The sequence below is a fragment of the Zootoca vivipara genome, chromosome 2, assembly GCF_965207765.1.
Source record: "Zootoca vivipara chromosome 2, rZooViv2.hap1.1, whole genome shotgun sequence".
Lineage (NCBI taxonomy): Eukaryota > Metazoa > Chordata > Lepidosauria > Squamata > Lacertidae > Zootoca > Zootoca vivipara.
Window position 1 is genome coordinate 115,011,333 of NC_142584.1, and position 18,355 is coordinate 115,029,687.

Consider the following 18,355-nt stretch of genomic DNA (forward strand, 5'->3'; position numbering starts at 1 on the left):
AGAGGATGGTGGACTAGATGGGCCATTGACCTGATCCAGAAGGCTCTTATGCCTGTGCTGCCCCTTTAGCTGTACATCTCTCACAGGGAACTTTCCATAGGCCGTCCTTTGGCATCTCTCTGTGGGAGTGGGAGTGTGCATTTGGGGTCCTTGCGAGTTCTGCAACGAGGAACATAGGGTGTGGTCCTGATGCATTTATATACCTGTGCCATGTTGTTGCTGCATGCCGACTCCAAGGCGCATGGCATGTGTCATGAACCAACAGTGAGCATTGCTAGGGCTGCAGTGTCCCCTCTCTTAGTTTATTTTCCATGCTGATGATTTTGAGCTACCTCCCATGAGCTACCTATGAATTAACTAAACACTTTCTTCCTGCCCACCAGCTGCTAGTTAATGGTTGGGCAGCCATGGCTTGGAGAAGACAGATTGGCCCACAAGCCAGAGGTTCTGCAGGCATGTGCAATGAGAAAAGCAGTACAAAATACCCCAAACAATTTCATAAACACTGCAGCAGTATGTTTAAAAGTGCAACCTGGACAGGGGACAAGACTAATAAAAAGAGAAGAAAAGGGTTAAAACGTACAAAATTTATTGGTGAATACAGCAAACACATTAAAGTAGCAAGTCCCAAATAAAACATGCATTTAAAAAGAGGTACCAGTGACTGAAGAAATACACTGGACTAGAAGAATGGAGAAACAGGAGTATTTGCAACATTTCTCTGCCTCTCCATTGCTGTCTTGTGCCGATTCAACTGATGTGAAATCATAAAAGATATCATAAAAGCTTTCCCCACACTTGTGGGCTATGTAGTGGGAATTCTCTTTTGCCGATTAATTGGATATTTAAAAAGGGTCTTGACGCAGCCAGTGAAGCTCTACGATGTCTCCTGGTTATGCTTCAGTTGATGGGTTACATCAACGTCCGCTGCACCGAAATGTGATGGACCACTTGGAACATACAAAATGTTTCTTTTCAGGACGTGTTACATTATGTTCAACAAGACTTGGTTCAGAAGCATGGCTCAGGCCAAAATCTGGCTCCTCTCCTCTATGCATTCTCTGATGTTCCATAAGGGAGGTGCTGCACCTGAAGCTCTCTTCACATTGTGAGCATTTGTGAGTTCTTTCTTCAATGTGCATCTTGTTATGTTTAATGAAATCAAACAGAGAAGTAAAGTCCTTGTGGCAGTTTGAGCATTTGTATGTTCTTTCCACTTTATGGGTTCTCTGATGTGCGATGAGCTGCGTCCTGAACTGGAAGCCCTGCTCACATTCTGAGCATTTAAAAGGCTTCTCTTTGGTGTGGATTAAGATATATATAATGTCACATGGAATCCACACCACAAATGGACAACAATACCTGAGGCAATGAGTTCTCATCACTAAAAAGACCCAAGAACCCACTCAAAGTATGGATTATATGTGTGTATTGGAAGGTTTGGGGGATGTAGCCTCTGGGTGGCTCCTGTGATACCAAAAAGATGGATGCCGAGACTGACGTCATATCCACACCATACATTTATAAATGTTGTCATGGCTTCATCTAAAGAATGCTGGGGGAAGTAGTTTGTACTTCATAGACCTACAATTGTCGGCTCCCTTAAGAACTGAAGTTCCCAGGATTCCTTGGGGGGGGGAAGCTTTAAAAGTATTGTGTGGATGCGACCTTCTTAGCATAGTTGAAGAAGTTACATGGTTTCCATACGTGGTGCATTCTCACCTTCATGAGGTCTCGATTCATCATCTGTACTCTCACAGAGATTTGAACCCTGGTTGCGTGTCCCCCTTGTGTGGTGCTTTTGATGCCCCCTGAGGTCTGATTTACGGGTGAAGCTCTTTCCACATTGTTCACACTTGTACAGTTTCTCCCCTGTATGGCAAGACCTTGTATGTCTGGAAAGACCTGCGTTCTCACTGAAGCTTTTTCTACACACAGGGCATTTGTTCGGTTTCTCACCTGTGTGAGTTCTTTGATGTCTAAGGAGATTTGCCTCTTGACTGAAGCCTTTTCTACACTCTGAGCATTGAAAAGGTTTCTGTACTGTGTGGGTTCTTTGATGTGTAATAAGAAATCTCCTTGAATAGAAACATTGACTGCACTTGGAACATACATAGTCTTTGTTCCATCTGTGTATGATTCTCTTATGTCTAGTAAGGACTGACCTGCTGCTGAAACATTTTCTACACCCTGAGCATTTATAAGGTTTCTCTGCTTTGTGTGCTATTCTTTTATGTTTGGTAAGGTATGACCACTTAGTATAGCTTTTCCTGCAAGCTGAACATTTATACTTTTTTTGCAAATCATTTGTTGATTAGGAAGATTTGAGCTCTTAGTAAAGATTTTTCTACCCAGTGATGACTTAAAAGGTGTCTTCCTCGTATGAAGCTTTAGATATTTAGTAAGGTTTGACTTCTGACTGAAGCACTTACCACACACTGAGCATTCATGGGGTCACTCCCCTTTGTGAATCCTCTGATGTCTAGTAAGGGTTAACTTCTGAGCAAAACACTTACTACACACAGAACATTTGTAGGGCTTCTCCCCTGTGTGGGTTCTTTTATGTACTGTAAGTGTCCATTTCATGCAGAAGCTCTTTCCACAGTCTGCACATTTATGTGAATTCTGTCCTGTGTGAATCCTCTGATAGGCAGCAAACTGCTTCTGATTCCTGAAGCTCCTTCCACACTCCAAACAAGTAAATCGCTTCCCCTCTGTAGGGCACGTGGGGCTGTTTCGATGTTTCTGCTCCCACTGCTTATTCCTCCAGACTCTGCCCTTTGAATTGTTTTCTCCTCTGTGGACGTTCTGAAGGAATCTTTGTTTTCTGCCTGGACTCCTTCCTTAGTGAAAAAGCCACTTTGACGAACGATGGATTCGGCTGTCTTCTGTTCTGTGTGGCTTCCCTTTTCCCCCATTGGTCCATTCTGACTCAGGAGGTTCTGCTCCACCATCTCATCCTGAGCTTTTTTTGAATATTTCCTTCTGTTTTGTCTCCACTGTGCAACACCTGCTGGAAAAGAGAGAAGGATATCATGGATGTCAGAGAGAGATGGAAACTGAGACTTTCAATCTAATATATTTTGTCTTTTTGATATTGGCAGAGGGTCGTCGTGGCTACTCTAGAGTAACTCCGCTTGAGTCCATTTTGTCCTCAAATACATTTATTATGCTAATTATTTACAGAGTAGAGATAGCTTAAAACATGACCAATCATCTCGAATCAGAATCTGGTAATGGTGTACGCCTGTTCCTACGCCAGCCAAGTAGTCGGGGTACCCCAAAACACCTCCCCCTTCACCTGCGTCTCGGCGCTCTCCTTACTTCTTGTGCCAGAAGGAGCGATGCCCCTTCAGTTTCCTCCCTCAGCTGTCAGTGCCCTGGCTCTCCAACATCCCCGAGCCCCTGTCTGCATCTCTCTGCCCCCAAGCTTTCCCATTGTTCCTCACGCTGATTTCTCTCCCCCTCTGAGTCTCTTCCTCCCCCTCTGGCTGCTTCAGAACCACTGGTGCTCTCTGTACTTCACAATGTGGACATCAGGATGATGGGGGCTGGCTCCATGTAGGCAGTCACCCTTACAGATGTACTTTTGAGCCATTGCTGTCTAAGCGGGCAATGAGTTGCGATCATGGGTGACCTTTCTTTCCACTCTGCTCAATATCCTGAGTCTGGTTTTGCCATTGCGTCAGATTCACAAGCAAGTTCCAACCTGTAGAGATCCTATTCTTGAGAGCAAATATTTTCTCAGTCTGCAGGTTGAAGCGTAGGGAGCATAGCTATATTGTTTGACCATCATGAGGTTAGATCCAGATTTCTAATTCTTGATGCATTGAAAGTTTTCTAATGCTACAACCAAAGTAGCAGACTATGAACAGAGGGAAAGTAGTTGTGAACAACAAACAAAAAAAACAAAAAGTACAAAGCTAAATTGAAAAAATTATGCACAAGGCTTATACAGTCATACCCTGGGTTACAGACGCTTCAGATTGCGTCCTTTCAGTTTCTGTCTCGCGCTGAACCTGGAAGTACCCGAATGGGTTACTTCCGAGTTTTGGCGCACGCTCATGCACAGAAGCACTAAATCATGCTTTGCATGCACAGAAGCACCGAAACGCAACATGTGCGAGCAGACACGGTGCTGTGGGTTACAAACGTGCCTCGCACATGGATCACGTTCGCAACCCGAGTGTCCACTGTATATACATACAACTCAAGAACAGTACAGTTTCCCCAGCAAACAGTCCTGCTGTTTCCCCAGCAAGCAGCATATAGTGAAGCTTATTGCTGGCGGAGGAGATTGGAAAGGCCCCAATGAATCCACCTTCTTTTAGTGGGTCTACTCTCAGTTGGTATAGCATGGGATGACCTCCAAAATAGCCTTGTGTGCTTGTCATTAAGACCTGCAGCGCAGAAGGAAGTCTGCCTGGGGCTTCCCTCCCCAATATGCATTACCCAGGAGTCCCATTACTTACCAGTATCCATACCTCTCTGAGCTGGGGCTTCACTGGGGGCTCTTCCTTGAATGATGGACTTCTGACTAACCATTTCCTCATACATGATGCAGGAGTCTTGTTCCTTGGTGGCATCAAGAGCGGGCTGGAAGGTGGATTCATTGGGGCCTTTCCAATCTCCTTCACCAGCAATAGGCTTAACTTTATCCTGCCCTGGGTGCGTTTCCTCAGGATATCCAATTCTGATATGGACGATGTGCTTCTGTAGGACACCTTGCTCATCCACAATGCAGATGTCTTGTCCCTTAGCAGCATCAACAACAGTCTGGGCTGGAGGTTTACTGGGGACACTGGAGTCTAATTTGCTGTGAATGGGACTCTCTTGCAAACACAGATGTTGGGGTTGTGCCAGATGTTTTCCTCACCAAAATGCACACATCCTGCTCCTTACCAGCACCAGCAATTGACTGCACTGTGATTTCCCAGGGGGATCTGCAACGTCCTCCACCAAGAAGGGGTACATCCTCCTCCTCTTCCATTGGGTGGGCTTCCTGCTGACCCTCCGTTCTCTTATGGATGATGGGCTTTGGCCTGATGGGTTCCCCATTGACAATGCAAAAGTTTGGCTCCTTGCAAGTGTCAAACATCATCATTCTGGCTGTGGTCCAACTGGGCTCCTGACAACCTTCTTCGTAGGCACGGGCGTCTTCTGCTTTTTCTTTGCCTGTTTAGGAAAGTAGATTGTTTGAAATAAGGCATCTTGAGAAACAGGAGATACAAAGAATTAGAAGCATAAGAAGTATCCTGTTCAGCTCAGCCTTCAGAGGATACATTGTGTGCCCCATATGCTTGCGCTAGACACTCTCCATCTTGCTGTTTTAGGAAAATAGCTCAGAAATTAATCTTTTCCTTCATGATCCTTGCGTACACGAGAGAATGGTAACTTTGGCTACTTAGCTCCATGCTGTCTAAACCAGGCATCCCCAAACTTCGGCTCTCCAGATGTTTTGGATTACACTTCCCATCATCCCTGACCACTGGTCCTGTTAGCTAGGGATCATGGGAGTTGTAGGCCAAAACATCTGGAGGGCAAAATTTTGCGGATGCCTGGTCTACACTGACAGGCAGCAACTCTCCAGGGATTCATATGGGAAGCCTCTCCAAAGCCCTACGTGGAGTTACTGGGGATTGGACTTGCCACCTTCTGCAATGCAAGGCAGGCACTGTACGACTGGGTTGCGTTCCTTCCCCCTAAGACTCTTATGGTCTTTGCTCCAGGAAATGTAGCAACCTCCACCTGCAGAAGCCCTAATACACATCCTGTCCCTCTTTTCCCTTCTGTTGTGGACTCTGGGTTGCAGCTCTGCCTTAAACAAGCTCCCCCTTCGTGAAATATTTAATTAACACAAAGCACAATATTCTCTGCAGCCAAAGATGGAGAAGTTCTATACAGTCAGCAAAAACAAGACCTGGAGCTGACTGTAACTCAGATCATCAGCTTCTTATAGCAAAATTCCAGCTTAAACTGAAGAAAGTAGGAAAAACCACTGGGCCAGTAAGATACAATCTAAATCAAATCCCTTATGAATACACAGTGGAAGTGAGGAACAGGTTTAATGATTTAGATTTGGTGGACAGAGTGCCTGAAGAACTATGGATGGAGGCTCGTAACATTATACAGGAGGCAGCAACGAAAACCATCCCAAGGAAAAGGAAATGCAAGAAAGCAAAATGGCTGTCCAATGAGGCCTTACGAATAGCGGAGGAGAGGAGGCAAGCAAAATGCAAGGGAGATAGGGAAAGATACAGGAAACTGAATGCAGATTTCCAAAAAACAGCAAGGAGAGACAAGAGGGTCTTCTTAAATGAGCAATGCAAAGAAATAGAGGAAAACAATAGAATGGGGGGAAACCAGAGATCTGTTCAAGAAAATTGGAGATATGAAAGGAACATTTCATACAAAGATTACCATAATAAAGGACAAAAGTGGTAAGGACTTAACAGAAGCAGAAGACATCAAGAAGAGGTGGCAAGAATACACAGAGGAATTATACCAGAAAGATATGGAGGTCTCGTACACCCCAGGTAGTGTGGTTGCTGACCTTGAGCCAGACATCTTGGAGAGTGAAGTCAAATGGGCCTTAGAAAGCACTGCTAATAACAAGGCCAGTGGAAGTGATGATATTCCAGCTGAACTATTTAAAATTTTAAAAGATGATGCTGTTAAGGTGCTACACCCAATATGCCAGCAAGTTTGGAAAACTCAGCAATGGCCAGAGGATTGGAGAAGATCAGTCTACATCCCAATTCCAAAGAAGGGCAGTGCCAAAGAATGCTCCAACTACCGCACAATTGCGCTCATTTCACACGCTAGCAAGGTTATGCTTAAAATTCTACAAGGCAGGCTTAGGGAGTATGTGGACCGAGAACTCCCAGAAGTGCAAGCTGGATTTCGAAGGGGCAGAGGAACCAGAGACCAAATAGCAAACATGCGCTGGATTATGGAGAAAGCTAGAGAGTTCCAGAAAAACGTCTACTTCTGCTTCATTGACTATGCAAAAGCCTTTGACTGTGTCGACCACAGCAAACTATGGCAAGTTCTTAAAGAAATGGGAGTGCCTGATCACCTCATCTGTCTCCTGAGAAATCTCTATGTGGGACAAGAAGCTACAGTTAGAACTGGATATGGAACAACTGAGTGGTTCAAAATTGGGAAAGGAGTACGACAAGGTTGTATATTGTCTCCCTGCTTAATTAACTTATATGCAGAATTCATCATGCGAAAGGCTGGACTAGATGAATCCCAAGCCGGAATTAAGATTGCCGGAAGAAATATCAACAACCTCAGGTATGCAGATGACACAACCTTGATGGCAGAAAGTGAGGAGGAATTAAAGAACTTTTTAATGAGGGTGAAAGAGGAGAGCGCAAAATATGGTCTGAAGGTCAACATCAAAAAAACAAAGATCATGGCCACTGGTCCCATCACCTCATGGCAAATAGAAGGGGAAGAAATGGAGGCAGTGAGAGATTTTACTTTCTTGGGCTCCTTGATCACTGCAGATGGTGACAGCAGTCCCGAAATTAAAAGACGCCTGCTTCTTGGGAGAAAAGCAATGACAAACCTAGACAGCATCTTAAAAAGCAGAGACATCACCTTGCCTACAAAGGTCTGTATAGTTAAAGCTATGGTTTTCCCAGTACTGTAGTGATGTATGGAAGTGAGAGCTGGACCATAAAGAAGGCTGATCGCCGAAGAATTGATGCTTTTGAATTATGGTGCTGGAGGAGACTCTTGAGAGTCCCATGGACTGCAAGAAGATCAAACCTATCCATTCTGAAGGAAATCAGCCCTGAGTACTCACTGGAAGGACAGATCGTGAAGCTGAGGCTCCAATACTTTGGCCACCTCATGAGAAGAGAAGAATCCTTGGAAAAGACCCTGATGTTGGGAAAGATTGAGGGCACTAGGAGAAGGGGACGACAGAGGACGAGATGGTTGGACAGTGTTCTCGAAGCTACGAACATGAGTTTGACCAAACTGCGGGAGGCAGTGGAAGACAAGAGTGCCTGGCGTGCTATGGTCCATGGGGTCACGAAGAGTCGGACATGACTGAACGACTAAACAACAACAACAAACGGCAAGAGGCTATCTTCCGGACCCCACCCCATCTCAACCTCCCAGGGGAAGAATTCCCTGTATTGCACCCTTCCTTGCTAACCATAGTCCTCCTCCTGCACAATGAGAAATCCCTTGTTTTCACTTTCTCATTCTTCCAAAGGGCTGTCATCCTTTGACTCACGCAGGTCCCAATTCTACCCAATCTCAGAATGTCTTATCTTGAGTTCTTGGTAGGCTCCAGCTCACCCTTTCAGACAGGCAGTGGTGAATTCACAGACTTTCTCTCTGCATCTCAAGCCCTTCCCTGACCCACTTGGGTGTTTGCTCATCTAAATGGGTCCAGGTGTTGATCGTTTATGTGGGAAGTGTAAAGGCTGCTGGGAATTGGAGTTCACAGAAAAGCAAACTGTGACAGACAACAAACCTATGACTACACATGGGGAATGAATCTCCCAACACTCCTGGTGCCTTCTTCCCTTATTTTTAGATACCAGCCTTTCAGCCAATGCATGAATTAAGGCCTGTGAGTGATGTGTGAGTCATTTAGATACCAGGCAATAGGAATCCCCAGAGTCCTCAAATGCTGCTTCCCCCTTCCTTTGAGTGCACTTATCCTGATCCTTGTGATTTTAACAGCTGTGTAGCAGGCAGAATTTCAACAGGTTAAGCTATTTCTTAAAGGGAAAAAAATCTATGGGGAAGCTTTGACATTCTGTCTGTCACATTTCAATTACAGGTGCGGCCACTGATTTATGGTTGATAAAGTCTTCATATATACAGAGGACCAAGTTTTGCTGAATAAAATCCACCTTGGCTTCTGCAATTCACCAATCTTTTAGGGTTCTTTGAGCATCTAGGGCAAAGTAGTTTAACCATCAGTTCCTCTCCCCTGGTAATGCTGGAAGCTGTGGGTTTGTGAGGAGAATAGGAGGTCTCCCCTAACCCATCTCAGCACCCTTAACAACCTTCAGCTCCCAGAATTCCTTGGGGGAAGCCATGACTGTTTAAAGCAGCACCACATTGCTTTTACTGCATGGTGTGAATGGGGGATGTGTGCTGGAAACTGCAATCTAAATTGGAAAGCTGCATCCATTCGTGTTCTGAAGAGCCAGTGAAAACAGAAGAGTACAAAGCATAATATTTACACAACTTTATTATTCAGGATTGGTAGTCTCCAAACAAATCTAAAAAACATTTTACATTTCCAACGGGGAACCCTCTGAAGCCTTTCAAACTTCCATTCGTTCCTCGGGTCAATCCTTCTCTTTGGTTCCAAGAGCTTAAACAATCACCTAAATTATCCCCAACATGGTTAATTCAGCGAGATGAACAGAAGAGCCCTCACATTTATTGGGCTGCCTGGAGAACTTCCCAATGTCAAGAGAGAAAGGTGCTGGTTGACTTTGCTCTGGCCAAGGAAAGATCTGAGTTTTCTCTAGATTCTCCCAACAGCAATTTTCATAGGATAACTGATTACGATAAAACCACTTTATTATATCTATATCTATATCTATATCTAATCTATATCTATATATCAATATCTATAAAACCTTTCAACTATCACATGTAATCTACACAAAACCTGAGGCAATGAGTTTTAGTCACTTAAAAGACTCAGGTACCAACCCAAAGCATGGATTATGTGTTTGTATTGGGAAGTTGAGGGGGGACGTGGCCTCTGGGTAGCTCCTGTGATGGACGCCGAGACTGAGGTCACATCTGCACAAAACCTTTAAAGCTCCTTTTCTAGCTATTATATGGCTTTCTCAAAAGAATTCTGGGAACAGTAGTTTGAACCTCATAGGTCTAAATTCCAGACACCTTTAAGAACACCATTAAGTTCCCAGTATTCTTTAGGGGGAAGTTAATATATTGTTTGGATGCAACCTTCTTAGGATGGTTGAGGAAGTTACATGGTTTCCATGTGTTGTGCGTTCTCACCTTCATGAAGTCTCGATTCATCATCTGTACTCTGATTGAGATTTGAACCCTGGTTGGGTGTCTCCCTTGTGTGGTGCTTCTGATGCCTCCTGAGGACTGATTTACGGGTGAAGCTCTTTCCACATTCTTCACACTTGTACAGTTTCTCCCCTTTATGGCAAGACCTTGTATGTCTGGAAAGACCTGTGCTCTCACTGAAGCTTTTTGTACACTCTGGGCATTTGTAGGGCTTCTCTCTTGTGTGAGTTATTTGATGTCTAAGGAGATTTGCCTCCTGACTGAAGGCTTTTGTACACTCTGAGCATTGAAAAGGTTTCTGTGGTGTGTGGGTACTATGATGTGCAATAAGAAGTCTCCTTGACCGGAAACATTGACTGCACTTGGAACATGCATAGATTTTCTTAAAGCTGTGTATGTTTCTCTTATGTCTAGTAAGTACTGACCAGCTGCTGAAACATTTTCTACACCCTGAGCATTTATAAGGTTTCTCTTGTTTGTGTGCTATTCTTTTATGTTTTGTACGGTATGTCCACTTAGTATAGGTTTTCCCGCAAGCTGAACATTTATACTTCTTTTTGTGAATTATCTGTTGGCTAGGAAGATTTGAGCTCTTAGTAAAGATTTTTCTATTCAGTGATAACTTAATAGGTGTCTTCCTCGTATGAACCTTTAGATGTTTAGTAAGGTGTGACTTCCGACTGAAGCACTTACCACACACTGAGCATTCATGGGGTCTCTTCCCCTTTGTGAATCCTTTGATGTCTAGTAAGGTGTGAGCTCTGAGCAAAACATTTATTACAGACTGAACATTTGAAAGGTTTCTCCCCTGTGTGAGTTCTTTTATGTTCTGTAAGGTATGAGCTGTCAGTGAAGCTTTTATCGCACTCCGAACATTTGAAAGGCTTCTCCCCTGTGTGGGTTCTTTTATGTACTGTAAGGTTCCATTTCACGCGGAAGCTCTTTCCACAGTCTGCACATTTATGAGGTTTCTCCCCTGTGTGAGTTCTTTTATGTTCTGTAAGGTGTGAGCTGCGTGCGAAACATTTATCACACGCTGAACATTTGAAAGGTTTCTCCCCTGTGTGAGTTCTTTTATGTTTTGTAAAGCTTGAGCTGTCACTGAAGCTTTTATCGCACTCCGAACATTTGAAAGGCTTTTCCCCTGTGTGGGTTCTTTTATGTACTGTAAGGTTCCATTTCACGCGGAAGCTCTTTCCACAGTCTGCACATTTATGTGGTTTCTGTCCTGTGTGAATCCTCTGATGGCGAGCAAACTTTTTCTGATACCTGAAGCTCTTTCCACACTCCAAACAAGTAAATCGCTTCACCTCTGTAGGGCATATGGGGGTGTTTCCATCGTTTTTGCTCCCACTGCTTATTCCTCCAGACTCTGCACTTTGAATTGCTTTCTCCTCTGTGGATGTTCTCAAAGCATCTCTTTTTTCTGGTTGGTCTCCTTGCTCAGTGAAGATGCCACTTTGAGGAACGATGGATTCATCTCTCTTCCATTCTGTCTGTCTTCTCTTTCCCCTCCTTGGTCCTTCGTGACTCAGGATGTTCTGCTCCACCATCCCATCCTGTGCTTTTCCTAAAGATTCCCTTCTGTTCTGTCTCCACTGCATAACACCTGTTGGATAAGAGAGAAGGAAATTATGGATGTCAGAGAGAGATTGAAATGCATAGATCAAGTCTAATATGTTTTGGTTACACTTTTTGGGCCATTGCTCTGTTCTCTGCTGAATGAGTCTGCTTTTGCCATTGTGTCAGATTCACCAGCTGTAGGGATCCTATTCTTGAGAGCAAATATTTTCTCAGTCTACAGGTGGAAGCTTACATTGCCTTTAGGAAGCATAGCTATATTGTTTGTACATCATTAGGTTAGATCAAGATTTCTAATTCTCGATGCATTGAAACTTTTCTAGTGCTCAAGAGGAGACAATACAGCCATAGTAGCAGACTACAAACATAGGGGAAGTAGTTGTGAACAACAAACAAAAAATCAAAAAGTACCCAGCTAAATTGAACAAAATCTGTACAAGGCTAATATATATACTGTATACCACCCAAGAACAGTACAGTTTCCCCAGCAAACAGTCCTACTGTTTCCCCAGCAAGCAGAACCTAAATAGAGTGGGTTCTATGACAGTCCATTACTTTTAGTGGGTCTACTCTAAGTTGGTGTAGGATGGGAGGACCTCCAAAATAGTCTTGTGTGCTTGTCATTAAGACCTGTAGCTCAGATGGAATTCTGCCTGGAGCTTCCCTCCCCGATATGCATTACCCGGGAGTCCCATTACTTTCCAGTATCCATACCTCTCTGAACTGTGGCTTCACTGGGGGCTCTTCCTTGAAAAATGGACCTCTGACGAACCATTTCCTCACACCCAATGCAGGAGTCTTGTTCCTTGGTGGCATCAAGAGCGGGCTGGAAGGTGGATTCATTGGGGCCTTTCCAATCTCCTCCGCCAGCAATAGGCTTAACTATATCCTGCCCTGGGTGTGTTTCCTCAGGATAGCAAATTCTGATATGGATGGTGTGCTTCTGTAGGACACCTTGCTCATCCGCAATGCAGATGTCTTGCCCCTTAGCAGCATCAACAACAGTCTGGGCTGGAGGTTCACTGGGGACTCTGGAGTCTAGTTTGCTGTGAACGGGACTCTCCACTGGGTGGGTCTCTTGCAAACATGCCTTTCCCTCACAGATATTGGGGTTGTGCCAGATGTTTTCCTCACCCACAATGCACACATCCTGCTCCTTAGCAGCACCAGTAATTGTCTGCACTGTGATTTCCCAGGGGGATCTGCAACCTCCTCCATGAGGAAGGGGTTCATCTTCCTCCTCCTCGACTGTGTCGGTTTCCTGGTGACCCTCCATTCTCTTATGGATGATGGGCTTTTGCCTGATGGGCTCCCCATAGACAATGCACAGGTCTGGCTCCTTAGAAGTATCAAACATCATCATCCTGGCTGTGGCATCAACAATGGTCTGGGCTGGAGTTATATTTGGGACCCTGTAGTCTCCTTTGCTATGAACTGGACCCTCCTCTGAGCTGATTTTCTGCAAACACGCCTTTCTCTTACTGGTTTTTGGGAACTGCCAGATGTTTTCCTCACCCACAATGCACACATCCTGCTCCTTAGCAGCACCAGGAATTGTCTGCACTGTGATTTCCCAGGGGGATCTGCCACTTCCTCCACTAAGAAAGGGTACATCCTCCTTCTCTTTGACTGGGTGGGCTTCCTGCTGACCCCCAGTTCTCTTATGGATGATGGGCTTTGGCCTGGTGGGTTCCCCATAGACAATGCACAGGTCTGGCTCCTTAGAAGTATCAAACATCATCATCCTGGCTGTGGTCCAACTGGGCTCCTCGCAACCTTCTTCGTAGGCACGGGCGTCTTTTGCTTTATCTACTGGCTGCCACTTTCCCTTTGCCTATGGGAAAGTAGATTATATTAAACAAGGCACCTTGAGAAACAGGAAATGCAGAGAATTAGAAGCACAGGAGTATCCGCATATGCACACTAGACACTCTCCGTCTTACTGTTTTAGGAAAACGGCTGACAAATGATTCTTTTCCTTCATGACCCTCATGTACACAAGAGAATACTAATGCCGGCCACTTAGCTCAGTGGTGTCTACACTGACTGGCAGCAGCTCTCCAGGGTTTCATATGGCAAGCCTCTCCCAGGCCCTATGTGGAGATACTGGGGATTGAACTTGCCACCTTCTGCAATGCAAGGCAGGCACTCTACCACTGAGCTGCCTTCCTTCCCTTTAAGACTCTTTTGATCTTTGCTCTAGGACAGGGGTCAGCAACCTTTTTCAGCCGTGGGCCAGACCACTGTACCTCAGACCTTGTGGGGGGGCAGACTATATATATATATATATATATATATATATATATATATATATATATAATGAACCAATTACCATGCCCCACAAATAACCCAGAGATGCATTTTAAATAAAAGGACACATTCCAGTCATGTAAAAACACGATGATTGTGTGGCAATGTCCCTTCCTTCCCGTGTAATAAGGACACAAGACGCGATAAATGAGTTTAATTGGGTGGTTAAGGCCACAACTTTATTGATAACGAACGTTGAGCGGAATTGGCTTAGGCGTTGGAACCTATCAGACTATATCCGACTCCAACCCGTGTGTTGGAGCCCGTGAGAAGTTGACCACCAGTAAGGAGCCCAGTGATGTACATCTACCGGAACTCCTCCTGTGGCCACCAAAGGGGCGTGCCCTATGGCCCTGGCATCTCCAGGCTCAGGACCAAGCCCCACCCCCGGAATCCTTTAACGGAATTACTTCTCCAAATTTGGGCAGTTGCTGACGTAACCTGCCCCTCCCCATCTCATTGTTATGCAAATTTCCAACGCCTAATGAGAAAAACCCATTGCGGCTAACCCCCAATGGGAAAAATCCTACCAGGCCCCCTGACTCCGGCGAACGGGGGTAAAAGAAAAGAGTTCCCGCCTGCAGGGGGCTTTAAACTCAAAGCCCCGCCCCGACCGACCTGATTGGTCAGTCCGGGTGTAATGCAGGCAGGAACCTTCCATCGCGCAGGGGCTGAGCTAGCAGCCCCCTGCGCAATGGTTCAGTCGGGAAGCCCACAACCCCACCTCCGTAGCAGGTGCGGAAGTGGCTTTCCCAGACCATTTGCGGGCCGGATTGAGAAAGCGACTGGGCTGCATCAGGCCCATGTGCCTTCGGTTGCCTAACCCTGCTCTAGGAAATGTAGCAACCTCTACCTGCAGAATTCCCATGCCCAACAAATAAGCCAGAGATGCATTTTAAGTAAAATCACACATTCTTCTCATGTAAAAACACCAGGCAGACCCCACAAATAACCCAGAGATGCATTTTAATAAAAGCACACATTCTACTCATGTAAAAACACCAGGCAGACCGCACAAATAACCCAGAGATGCATTTTAAGTAAAAGCACACATTCGACTCATGTAAATACCCCAGGCAGGCTCCACAAATAACCCAGAGATGCATTTTAAATAAAAGGACACATTCCACTCATGTAAAAACACGCTGATTCCCAGACCGTCTGCGGGCCGGATTGAGAAAGCGGCTGGGCCGCATCCGGCCCATGTGCCTTAGCTTGCCTAACCCTGCTCTAGGAAATGTAGCAACCTCCACCTGCAGAAGCCCTAATACACACCCTGTCCCTCTTTACCTTTTTGTTGTGGACTCTGGCTTGCAGCTGTGCCTTAAACAAGCTCCCCCTTACTGAAATATTTAATAAATGCAAAACTCAAAAGGCAAAAGGTACCTTCCGGACCCCGTCCCATCTTAACCTCATCTTAACCTCTCTTTTGCACCCTTCCTTGCTAACCACATTCCTCCTGCTGCCACTGCCAATGAGAAATCCCTTGTTTTCACTTTCTCATTCTTCCAAAGGGCTGTCATCCTTTGACTCACCCAGCTTCCTTTAGGGATGCTGCCGAGGGCAGTGCTGTGTCTGTGTGATCTGTCTGAAGTGAAACAGAGAGGAAGATCCCAGCTTGTCTTACCTTGAGTTCTTGGTAGGCTCTAGCTCACCCCGTCTGGTAGGCATTGGTGAATTCACAGGCTTCCCTTCTTCATTTCAAGTCCTTTCATTGTCCCACTTGAGTGTTTGCTCAGCTAAATGGGTTCAGGTGTTGATCGTTTATGTGGAAAGTGCAAAGGTTGCTGGGAATTGTAGTTCCCAAGAAAGCAAACACTTGGAGTGGGGAAGCGTGACCTTAAAAGAGAACTTACACAGCAGAGATATAGATAGATGACAGATAGATAGATAGATATCATATTTTCACTGTGCACATTGATTTATTATGGATTTTTGTTTTGTTTTGTTTTTGCTTTGTTTTAAATTTGTTGTTGCCAGGGCTATTGTTCTCCATCTTAGGATGATGCAGCATTCAGCCATCTCATTAGACATGTAGATAGTGGTACTTAACTGGCCAGCTTACTCCATTACCTTACAAAGAGACGGGTCCAACTGGTTCAGCAGTGGCAGCAGCTTCTACTAGATGTTAACCTCACAGATACAGGATCGTAGACCTGAAAGGCACTCATGGGTATTATCCAGACTGACTTCCCAAAAGCCTATAACAGCACATATCAGGGATGTGTAAACATATATACTGGGGGTGGGGGACCTGTGGCTCTTCCAATGTTCGTAGGACCACAACATCAATCATTCCACACAATTGGTTGGTTGTATATCCAGCAAGGAGGAGACTCTTGAGAGTCCCATGGACCGCAAGAAGATCAAACCTATCCATTCTTAAGGAAATCAGCCCTGGGTGCTCACTGGAAGGACAGATCGTGAAGCTGAGGCTCCAATAATTTGGCCACCTCATGAGAAGAGAAGAATCCTTGGAAAAGACCCTGATGTTGGGAAAGATTGAGGGCACTAGTAGAAGGGGACGACAGAGGACGAGATGGTTGGACAGTGCTCTCGAAGCTACGAACATGAGTTCGACCAAACTGCGGGAGGCAGTGCAAGACAGGAGTGCCTGGCGTGCTATCGTCCATGGGGTCACGAAGAGTCGGACACGACTAAACAACTAAACAACAACAACAACAACAATATCCAGCAAAGAAACCTAAAACATAATGTGTAGTTTGGGTGGGAAATAGATGATGAGCATTTTCACATTGTACACCCAGAGTGGCTGGAAGAAGCATGAGAACAACCCTTAGGCATCCTCTCCAAATAGGAAGCCTAGAATAACCGGTAGGATCATGTGCTCAGTCACACAATGGCTTTCAAAGAGGATTGCACCCATTTAGGACAGATAAAGCTGTTGATGGCTACTATTCATGATAGCTATGCTCGGCCTCAATGGTCGGAAGCAGTAATGCTTTCAAATACAGTCAAACCTTGGTTCTCGAATGCCTCCGTTATCATATGTTTTGGCTGCCGAACGCTGAAAACCCAGAAGTGTTCTGGTTTTTGAACGTTTTTCAGAACCCCAATGTCTGGCACGACTTTTGCTTGTGTGCAAGCATCTCTTGCAACCACTCGGAAGATGCGCCTCGGTTGCTGAACATTTCAGAAATTGTATGGGCTTCCAGAACGGATTGCGTTCGACAACTGAGGTTTGACTGTACCAGAATCCTCTTGGGCTGAGGTCCTGCTTGAAGGTTTCCCCTGGGACATCAGGGTGGCCCCTGTGTAAAGAGCATGCTGGACTAGATGGGCCATTGACCTGATCCAGACGGCTCTTATGCCTGCGCTGCCCCTTTAGCTGTATATCTCTCAGAGGGAACTTTCCATAGGCAGTCCTTTGGCATCTCTCTGTGGGAGTGGGAGTGTGCATTTGGGGTCCTTGCGAGTTCTGCAACGAGGAACATAGGTCCCGATGCATTTATATACCTTTGCCATGCTGTTGCTGCATGTTGACTGGCAGAGAATGTGGTGGGTGTGTCCAAGGCACATGGCATGTGTCATGCACCAAGAGTAAGCATTGCTAGGGCTGCAGTGTCCCTTCTCTTAGTTTCATTCCTGTGCTGATGATTTGGAGCTACCTCCCATGAGCCATCTATGAATTAACTAAACGCTTTCTTCCTGCCCATCAGCTGCTAGTTAATGGTTGGGCAGCCATGGCTTGGAGAAGACATATTGGCCCACAAGCCATAGGTTCTGCAGGCATGTGCAATGAGAAAAGCAGTACAAAATACCACAAACAAACAATTTCATAAACACATAAGCAATATGTTTAAAAGTGCAACCTGGACAGGGGACAAGACTAATAAAAAGAGAAGAAAAGGGTTAAAACGTACAAAATTTATTGGTGAATACGGCAAACACATTAAAGTAGCAAGTCCCAAATAAAACATGCATTTAAAAAGAGGTACCAGTGACTGAAGAAATACACTGGAGTAGAAGAATGGAGAAACAGGAGTATTTGCAACATTTCTCTGCCTCTCCATTGCTGTCTTGTGCCGATTCAACTGATGTGAAATCATAAAAGCTTCATAAAAGCTATCATAAAAGCTTTCCCACACTTGTGGGCTATATACTGAGCATTTGTAAGGTCCTTCTTCAATGTGCATCTTGTTATGCTTAATGAAATCAAACGGAGAAGTAAAGTCCTTGTGGCAGTTTGAGCATTTGTATGTTTTCTCCACTTCATGGGTTCTCTGATGTGCGATGAGCTGCGTGCTGAACTGGAAGCCCTGCTCACATTCTGAGCATTTAAAAAGCTTCTCTTTGGTGTGGATTAAGATATATATAATGTCACATGGAATCCACACCACAAATGGACAACAATACCTGAGGCAATAAGTTCTCATCACTAAAAGATCCAAGAACCCACTCAAAGCATGGA

The 18,355-nt window shown here is 45.1% G+C and overlaps 1 protein-coding gene and 1 pseudogene across 1 annotated transcript; both read right to left on the reverse strand.

The window, feature by feature from the left end:
• Nucleotides 1-1,690: 1,690 nt before the first annotated feature.
• Nucleotides 1,691-11,585, reverse strand: LOC148687118 (uncharacterized; annotated as a pseudogene).
• Nucleotides 11,586-12,307: 722 nt separating this feature from the next.
• LOC148687119 (uncharacterized) lies at nt 12,308-13,357 on the reverse strand. Its single transcript, XM_088662496.1, has one exon. The coding sequence runs from the start codon at nt 13,355-13,357 to the stop codon at nt 12,308-12,310; it is 1,050 nt and encodes a 349-aa protein (XP_088518622.1).
• Nucleotides 13,358-18,355: the final 4,998 nt, after the last annotated feature.

Coding starts and splice junctions, on each gene's coding strand:
- LOC148687119 (XM_088662496.1), bottom strand. CDS start 13,357: ATGATGATGTTTGATACTTCTAAGGAGCCAGACCTGTGCATTGTCTAT.